Here is a 10402-nt window from a genome sequence, read left to right on the forward strand (position 1 = left end):
GAGTAAGATAATGAATATTATGTGAACCATTTTATGTAACTGTAATATTTGCAAGGCCTTGGTGATATGGGGAGTGCTGAGACAACCCAGCCACAAGAGAGAAAGCGATGCAGCCTTTGTCCAACTGCCAGTGATAGAAAAGTCACCCTCTCCTGCTCCAAATGCACACGGCCTGTGTGCCAGGACCATAAAGTGACTGTGGTCATTTGTGAAACATCCCTACTGGTACGCTGGTAGCTGGTTTGAGCTGTTCTTTGCTGGTTTTCTTCCAGCTATTGCTGCTAGCTGGTGTAGCTGGTTAGGCCACCAGGTTGACATGCTGGCGTGACCATCTGAGGAAGCTGGTCATGGCCTGTCGTGTGGGATACCGCTGGTGTTAGATGGTCATGCTGGTGACCAGCCTGCCAAGCTTGACATTGTTGGTGTGAGATGGTCATGCTGGCTTGCTAGAATGACCAACATAAGCTGGCATGGCCAGTAAAAACCAACAATGTAGACCAGCAACACCAGTTAAAATGACCAGCTTGAGGTGGTACGACAAGCAAAACCATCAGTTTTAGTCGCATTTACTACTTCTCCACAGTTTGAAAGTTAACCAGTTCTCCAAGTCCTCGCTATAGATCTATTTTCACATCCCTCAGACCGTCACCACGGTATACCTGTGAATGATGCCATCCACAGGTAGACCATGGTGACGGTCTGAGAGAAGTCTCATAGATCCATAGTTATGGACATAAATTACGTTAACGTTACGTTACTACATCTGGAAAGGACCACGGGACAAAAATCGAACCCGGGTCGCCGGCGTGTGGTGCAGGTGCCCCAACCAATCGTGCCACGGCTGGGGCCTCTAACAACTATTTCTAATCAGATTAGTATTAGAAATATTAGAATTTGTTATTTGTATTAAAATTGTTCTCATAATATTCATTATCTTACACAATCACACTTTTCACACACCCATTTGCACACACCCACCCTCTGACCCATGTGTTCAATCATTGTATTCCCTGCTGAAAAAAACAGCCTGACCAGCTAAAGGTGGTTTGCTGGTTGACCAGCTTGTTAACCATATTGTTTCACTAAACTTAGTCACATTCATAGAGTAGTCAGAGGATTGAACATAATTATTGCTGTTTATTAAAATGAATTTGTGATGGTACATTTGAATATTAAATGAGTAATTACACTGATTTCAAAGAGTACTGCAAAGAAATTCTGATTATAGGCTAATTTTACATTGGAAATGAATGCGGGTCATTTGTGACCCATGTGTTCAAATGTAATTTAGGCAAATAAAAAGAGTTAGAATTCAAGGAGTATCCATCAATTAATGAAAATAATAATTGATATTTGGAAGAAACTAAGTAAGTGATGGAAACCTGGAATATTAGATGACAAATTAAATTATTTTCTTAAAAATAGCTAAGAAACCCTAACTCTTCAACAAAACTCCATAGAAAATGAATGCGGGTCACTTGTGACCCATGTTATGCATTAGAGGGGTAGTGACAGAAAAAGTGTTTTTATTTAAAAAGTTTAAGAGAAAAAAATAATATTTAGTCTTGTAATGAACAAAAACAAGTTAATTGAGGAATTCATGGAGTGCTGGGTCATGAAAATAAGTTATAGCCGAGTTACAGAAAAAATAAACTCGTCCGGGTCACTTGCATTTAAGGGTTAAACTATGCAATCACCATCTTTACCCTAGTTACACCTTAGTAGCCATATCTACATCATCTATCTATAATTTTTTTCATTTTCATGCACTGGTAATTCCTTGGAATTGCATTTCTAGTTACACTTGATGTTCGTTTCTTGTGATAGATTATCCTAATTGAAAAAATAAATAACAGCATAGCCTAACATAATTTCTTCCTGTGCGCAAGATTTTTCTATTGCTGCAACAACGAAACACGTGCAGTAAGTGCAGTTGTGAGACGTGAGACCTTTTTGTCTGAATATTTTGGCTTTTGTTTTGCTGTTCTGTCAAGTTTGGTAGGCTCATGTTAATTTAATTCAAATTGGTTAGCCTACATAACTGTGCCCGGCCTCTTGATCTAACGTGCACTTCTTGCTCCGTGTGTAGCCTATGCGCTCATGCCTCTGCTTATCTGTGCTAACGTTCTGAATGCCTTTCAATTGATTGAGAAAATCGGACTTTCCACACAAGCAATATCCTCGTGTGTCATTAGAATGCCTATGAAAATAGTGTGATTTTAAGTGTGTTGAGCTCGGTCGGACTCGGACACAAATATCTTAATGCCTATCAGGTTCGGTTCGGATTTGATCACTGCGTTGTCGGGCGCGGGTTGGTCGCGGACAGGAAAAATCGGCCCAATCCACACTCTACTAACCATAGACAACGCAGCGCATAGGCTTCCGGAAGAAAAATGTTCGACCTAGCAGAACAGATTGCCCGCATTTTTGCAATAACATTAGACACAAATATTTAAAGGGATAGTTCGGGTTTTAAGACACGAAGTTATATGGGTTCCCTGTCAGCAACGTTGTGCATCAGCACTGACTTACCCCCCGACAGCGTCCTGTGAATAACATATGGTTAATGCACCCTCTAGGCAGCACAGGGAATTCAACTAAGCAGTGGAATAATAATAATAATAATAAAAAGTGTAATTCTCTTTAAGAGTCAAGATGTTTTGACGTTGATTTTTGATAAAGTATGCTGATTTTTGTTCAGTCACGTTCAGATATGTCATTTGCATATATATATTATATATATATACAGTGGGTACGGGTTGAGAATGCACCTTCTCCCGCGGGACTCCCGAAGAGATCCCGCAGTGCGTCAAGCCGATTTTTTTCGAGGCTAAGGCAATGTACCCAAACAACCACCAGGTGGCAGAAAGTTTCAACTGCATTTAATGATGAAGACCGCATATCCGTCAATAGTCGACTCCTTAATCTCATTGAATCATTAAAATGAAGGTGATGACTGGCGAAATCATTCAAACGACACTTCAATGAACCATTGTTGAAATGAATGAAAATGGTTATAGAAATCGCCTACAGCCAGCGTTATAAGAAATATATAAGTAATAGTTAGTCTTCTTCCGTATTAAACAGATAGTCTACGGGACGCTCTTCCGTAGGCTATTTTAAGGAACTACTCAATGCAGCGTTTCGTTATAAGAAATATATAAGTAATAGTTAAAGTCTTCTTCTGTATTGAACAGATAGCCTACGGGACGCTCTTTGATCCATATTTTAAGGAACTACTCAATGCACACACACTGGGTAAACTAGCGCGCTACAAACATTAAAATGTCAAATCATATTTATTTCTATTTGCCGCCATGGTATTGGGGGAAACGCGGAGAGGCGAGATGGTCAGTCCTCGTATTTTTTCTTCGCGTTTCGTTATAAGAAATATATAAGTAATAGTTAAAGTCTTTTTCTTTATTGAACAGATAGCCTATGGGACGCTCTTTGTTCCGTATTTTAAGGAACTACTCAATGCACACACACTGGGTAAACTGGCGCGCTACAAACATTAAAATGTCCAATCATATTTATTTCTCTTTGTCGCCATGATATTGGGGGAAACGCGGAGAGGCGAGATGGTCAGTCCTCGTATTTTTTCTTCGCGTTTCGTTATAAGAAATATATAAGTAAAAGTCTTCTTCTGTATTGAACAGATAGCCTACGGGACGCTCTTTGTTCCGTATTTTAAGGAACTACTCAATGCAAACACACTACAATGCAAAACACACAAAGAAAACACTAAACATATAGCCTACAACTTAATGACACTTTAATGCAGCGTTTCTCAAACTATGGGCCGCGAAACGTGGAGACTGCTGCTGGTCCGCGAGACATGGAGTGAAATTAGGTCCGCTTCATCTGATAATTTGCTGCGCAATTGACCAAGCAACCGCGGACCGACAGAAAAAAAAAGCAAACGTTGCTGCTATCGGGAGGAAATGCTTGCTAATTTGATGTGTTCAAACATAGAGCCATACAATTAGGTGTGTCTGTTATTATGATAATTTTCGAGCATAACTGCTTGTCCATAGCTCAGTGACAGGTGTTAATAGCCTTGCCATAAGCACTGCTCCAGGTGCTTCTTTTATTATGCGGTTAGAGCATAAGCGCTTACTCATATAGACTATAACTCAGGGACAGGTGCAAAACCACCAACTGGGATGGATCGAAGGGCAAGCAAGCACTGCCACACAACGTGAAGGCCTTTGTGTTGTCAACACTAAACAGAAAGTTAAACACTAAACATTAATAGGCTATTAATGTCATAACTATTAGGCTATCATTAGGCTTACTATGCATGGCTGTAGGCAGCTTTGAGTCCACTGAGATCTGGACCTCATCGGTTTTGAGAGCTGGAAATGCATGTGTTTGCTAAATATCGGTTGTTGTGCATGTTGCGTTCGCGACTCGGGGAAGTGAAAGCAGTTCTGTAAAGACATTGCAAGTTTTCATGCGCAGCTGTAGCTGATTGTGAAAGCCGATTGGAAATACATAAGTTTAGAGCGAACGTTTCAACTATGTTTGCCATGGTAGACAAAAATACTCAAATAAAACAATAGCCTAAAAAATAACTGCATGCGTAATGGACACGGCTCTATATCCAAAATAATTTTCGAGGTTCGCCATTTGGTAATATGACCTATTCTTACTGACAATAATTTAGATTGAGCACAACTAAAGTTGCACGAAGGCAAAATACAGTCCTAAAAGCCTATTCTATATAGCCTGGCCAATATTGTAGATGTGCAATAAAAGCAGCATTTGCGTGCGTGCTTGCCGGTGAGGTGTAGCCTACAAAAATGAGCATAACATCTGATTATTAAAGTATGGCTATAGGATGGTTGGTTGTAGTAAAAAAGTTTGTGCACATCCCCGGTCAAGGTGCAGAACAAGAGTAGGCTAAATCATAAAAAAATGGAAAAAGGTTCGCACACTTGAAATCCTTCTTTTTTGATTTTATTTTATTTTCTTTATCACAAAGGAATGACGTTTCGACCGTGTGGTCTTCTTCAGATTAAAATTCAAGTACGTGCGTTATTTAACCCCTCGAGACCGACTGCAGTCTGCTGACACAGCCAGACGACTCTCCCAACCCATTCATTCGTTTTGGCCGATATAACCCATTCATTCGTTTTGTGCGTATATAGATTCCTGCATGCTGCATTACCGTGACCCTTAGCCTACCTTGTGGATGATTTTTTCTCATTGGAATACAGCAGGACAGAATGCCTTTTATCTAACAAACGCAAAAGCTGAGATTGTTGGAAGGACTAGGCTACTCAACAAACTTGTTTTTCGTTTCTGGGAGATCTCGTTATCGTTTTGGATTGTCGAATTTTTATACTTATTGTTTGGACTTATGGACAATGAACTTTGAGGGGTGGTTGTTAGTGCTTTACAAAGCTTTGTGTTAATAAGTGTCGGTCCTCCTATCCTTTAGCTCACTGCGCGATGCAGTTGCGCATAGTGGCCACGAAGTCATTAACTGTTTACGACACAATACATGATATTTGTGTTTTTCGTGTTACTCTTGATTATAATAAGAGGCAAATTGTTACAGGACAACTTAAACTGACTTCCCCAATGCTTCCCCGCAGCACATTACATTTTAATATAGGATGAACAAAGTATATGGACTTGCTATATTAAATCCAGTAGCCTAATAATTCTATGTGCCACGTCCGATTTCGCAAGTGATGTAGTAGGCTACGTTTAAACATCGACAAACGTCTGTGAGACTACCCATTTCATGAAGAGCAATTGTCTTGTGCGATCATTCCCCCTCCCCCACACTTGTCTAACCAGTTCACTAGACATTATAGCCTACCTATATGCTGCATTGAGGACGATTGCCTCCCTCCCCCCTCTCTCTCGACAGACACTTCCTGACACTAGGGCTCGGGATCATGACATCAAAACTTCGCGGGCACAGCCACATTGGCAGCTTCACTCCTTAGTTTACTATGGATTACTATGGATTTACTCCCGCCTTTTAGTGTGTTCCTGTTACTTAGTTTTTGCCTTCTTGGTCGTATGTTGCTGTGTAGTGGGGTGTAACAGTGCAACCCACGATCGCAAGAGGAAAATAATAAATCGCTACTATATTTCTGCTTCTTGTCTTGTGCATCTGAATGAATGGATATTACGTTCAGTGCGCTACCAAATGGCGGCGATATTCCTAGAGTTCAAGGCGTGTGCCCGAGCCCTATTATGTAAATGTAAAAATGTGTGTGTGTGTGTGTGTGTGTGTGTGTGTGTGTGTGTGTGTGTGTGTGTGTGTGTGTGTGTGTGTGTGTGCGCGCGCGCTGAACCACGAATTCACATATTAACTTTTCTTTTCAGCAAACATCGCAATCATAAAAAAAATCGCAAAACTTTTTAATTGAATAATGCCTCTTGTCTTAATGGGTTCCGGAGGTTCGTAGAGTAAGTTTTGAACCCCGGTCGCTGACGTGTGATTAAGATGCCTCATCCAGTTACGCCACCGTTCGAGTATCAATATCTTCGCACTTAGCCAAGAAATATAAAGGATTCAGTCAGTCGAGTTAATTTATTCGCAGCATGCACTTGAAACGCCGATCAAAAGTTCTGACATGTTAAACTGACGTTAGTCATTAATTCACCACATGATAAAATGCTGTTATATTGACGCACAGTAGCCCACGGTAGTCTATGTCTATCTCTGAATCAACATGAACATGCATAACGAGATCCATATATTCTAAGTTGCTAGAAACTTCTTTTGCGGAACTAGGCCTACTAGTCGATGGTTACAATGAATCACCCTCACTGCCCTATCGCATATCTGACCATCCATACAATGTTACAAAATGCGCGATCTTCTCCATGCATGTAGCCTACGGTTATAAGTAAAGTGACATGATAGGCATGTATGCCTATTAAAGATATTTCTGTTAAATACATTTTATTTTCAGTTGTCAAAAGTGGTGGGGACAAAATCTGTGATAAAGTGCTGGGTAAGCTACCCAGCGTCGCCGGTTAAAATGAACATGCCTCCGTTTTAAAATAGCCTATAGGCCTACACATTTCTAAGTATTCCTAGCATAAATGTAGCCTAAATGTCCATCTTGTCCATCTCTTTCGTCTTCGCCTTGACAATAATAGCCTATTCACGGAAATGCGGTTTGTAACCGTAATGAATTAATGAATTAATCTAAGGTTGCCTATCGAGTCTTTCAGGTTGAATTGAAGGCTTCTAAAACCATTTTCATTAATTTCAACAATGGTTTATTGAAACGTCGTTTGATTATAATTTCGCCAGTCATCACCTTCATTTTAATGATTAAATGAGACGGATATGCGGAGCATTTCTCTCCCTCTCCATTGACCAAAACGTTGCTCTGGCATCTCTGCTGGACTGACTGAGTTATAGGCTACGTCGAGTGAGAGAGCCAGCTGTGAGGTAGGCTGTACATTCGAAAACTCTGAAACTGCAATCTGACATGCCGAGCGTGATGTCTCTTTTCTCCGCTCGTCACCAGCGCGGTGTCCTCGGGTTTTTCCATGAGCCGAACCTTCATATTATTAGGGCGGTCTATGTTGCCCCCTTGCGGTTGCAGTTTTCCCGATGCTTCGGGAGTCCCGATGTGCGGGAAAGAAAGGAGCATTCTCAACCCGTACCATCTGTATATGTGTGTGTGTGTGTGTGTGTGTGCACCCCCCCCCCCCCCCCAACAAAAATTACTCTGCTCCAAAAATTACTCTGCTCTAAATCTATTCCTCTTTGTATGTTATCAAATCTGTGTAAATAATACAAAGGTCGCTGATGAGCACTTGCAATTCAGTGTCTTGATGGTTTAAAAAAACATTCTGAAGGTAGTAAAAGAAGGTATTAAAAAGTAGTAAATTGAACTTAAGGATTGCTGTACATACCCTGTGTTTGGAACCTACAGTTTTGCATGCTAACTCTTAGCATGATCTTCATATTCATTGTGCCAGTTAGCGCATTAGCAAGGTTATTGTGTAACATGTATTTGTGTGTTGCTATCAGAGCAAGACGTAGCGCATTAGTGAGGTTATTGTGTAACATGTATTTGTGTTGCTATCAGAGCAAGACGTAGCGCATTAGTAAGGTTATTGTGTAACATGTATTTGTGTGTTGCTATCAGAGCAAGACGTAGCGCATTAGTGAGGTTATTGTGTAACATGTATTTGTGTTGCTATCAGAGCAAGACGTAGCGCATTAGTAAGGTTATTGTGTAACATGTATTTATGTGTTGCTATCAGAGCAAGACGTTGCATGAAGCATGACGTGGAGTGATGCCTTGTACTAAACAAAATGAGATTTAAGTGCCGTGTTTTGGTCCCCAACCCTACACACACTTCAGAAGCACTTTCATGTGTTTTGGTCCCCAACCCTACACACACTTCAAAAGCACTTTCATGCACCAAACTTCAAGTCTAATCATCTAATATATCTAATCATCTAATATGTGAACACAGTGAAAAAAAGAATTTTGCCCCTGACTTCATCCAATGCTCAGATTTAGTTTTTTAAAAAGTATGCAAATTGTCATCCGTCCATAGGCTAGATGTCACAAACAAACGCTATGATAAACTTTTGGTAGATGTATTCACCTTGGTCTAATTACATATTTATGCAAAGTGTGTGTGTGTGTGTGTGTGTGTGTGTGTGTGTGTGTGTGTGTGTGTGTGTGTGTGTGTGTGTGTGTGCGTTTCCAGTGTGCTGACGGAGTGTATCCAGAGAATCTGTGGTTAGCTGTTGGTCAGGAGAATGTGGGCGTGTACAAGCGCGGGGAGGCGTGGCCTCTGGAGGTGCTGTCCTATGATGTCATCCTGTCGTTTGGAGCGCCGCAGCACAACACGCTCTGCATCAGCACTCAGGAGCGCCACCTACTGTTCCACACAGAGCAGGTGCGGGCTGCCGTGTGTGTGTGTGTGTGTGTGTGTGTGTGTGTGTGTGTGTGTGTGTGTGTGTGTGTTAGGTGGTGGACAACACGCTCTGCATCAGCACTCAGGAGCGCCACCTACTGTTCCACACAGAGCAGGTGCGGGCCGCCAGGGGGGGGTGTGTGTGTGTGTGTGTGTGTGTGTGTGTGTGTGTGTGTGTGTGTGTGTGTGTGTGTTAGGTGGTGGACAACACGCTCTGCATCAGCACTCAACAGCGCCTCCTACTGTTCCACACAGAGCAGGTGCGGGCCGCCGTGTGTGTGTGTGTGTGTGTGTGTGTGTGTGTGTGTGTGTGTGTGTGTGTGTGTGTCTGTGTGTGTGTGTGTGTGTGTGTGTGTGTGTGTGTCTGTGTGTGTGTGTGTGTGTGTGTGTGTGTGTGTGTGTCTGTGTGTGTGTGTGTGTGTGCGCAGATTTAAATTCAGCTCCTCTGTATTCTGTATTGAGAACCCCAACACTCAAATTGCTGTGTGTGTGTGTGTGTGTGTGTGTGTGTGTGTGTGTGTATCTGTTTGTGTACGTGTGTGTGTGTGTGGATTGTGTACATGTGTGTGTGTGTGTGTGTGGATCTGTTTGTGTACGTGTGTGTGTGTGTGTGGATCTGTTTGTGTACGTGTGGGTGGATCTGTTTGTGTACGTGTGTGTGTGTGTGTACGTGTGTGTGGATCTGTTTGTGTACGTGTGTGTGTGTGTGTGTGTTAGGTGGTGGACATTGCGAGGCTCATGAAGACGTACATCAGTCTCATCGTGAAGAGGCGTGTCAGCACCTGCCAGTCAATAAGTAACCAAGGGAACCATTGGTGAAGATTCAACATGACAACCTTCAGATGAACTTCCTTTGTGTTTGTGTGTTCAAGAGCATGTCTGAGAGTGTTTCAAATGTGTGTGTGTGTGTAGGAGCAGTAGCTGAATTTTATTTTATGCAAACAGTCTTAACCAAAGAACATCTCTGCAGGCAGAGACCAAGACCAAAGACACACACACACACACACACACAGAACGACAATCCCAATGGACAAGTATATCATTCAAAAAAAGCAACCTAACCACACGTACGCACACATAGATTTATACAACAATAAAACAAGCATCTAAATTGTACAAGTACAAATACATCCAAAATGAGACACACACAATCTCAACTATACACACACAACCTTAACCCAAAATGATAATCCCCAACCACTGGCCCCCTCTCCCATATGCACACACAACCTTAACTGAAAATGACAATCCCTAACCACCCCAGGATCCCCCATATGGTCTGCATCCGACCCACATGCACAGTTCCATACGGATCCCCAATGTGGTCTGCATTTGGTTCCACCCCACATGCACAGTTCCATACGGATCCCAAGAGTGGTTCCCCCAGCTGGAGCAGACCCCATGATTCCCGAAACAGTTGTATTTGTGTAATGGCAGTATATGTTTTATATCTTTTATATATATTCTAATAAATATTTCATAA

The 10402-nt window shown here is 41.8% G+C and overlaps 1 protein-coding gene across 2 annotated transcripts in view; it reads left to right on the forward strand.

The window, feature by feature from the left end:
- Positions 1-10402, forward strand: part of myo10 (myosin X) — a 147756-nt gene extending 137354 nt beyond the window's left edge. For both annotated transcript variants that reach the window (XM_062530835.1, XM_062530834.1), the window contains 2 exons: positions 8710-8901; positions 9637-10402. In XM_062530835.1, the coding sequence (XP_062386819.1) occupies positions 8710-8901; positions 9637-9738 (294 nt within the window). In that variant the 3' untranslated portion in view covers positions 9739-10402. The remainder of the gene's footprint in view (positions 1-8709; positions 8902-9636) is intronic.

The sequence above is a fragment of the Sardina pilchardus genome, chromosome 2 (genome assembly GCF_963854185.1).
Source record: "Sardina pilchardus chromosome 2, fSarPil1.1, whole genome shotgun sequence".
Classification (NCBI taxonomy): Eukaryota; Metazoa; Chordata; class Actinopteri; order Clupeiformes; family Clupeidae; genus Sardina; species Sardina pilchardus.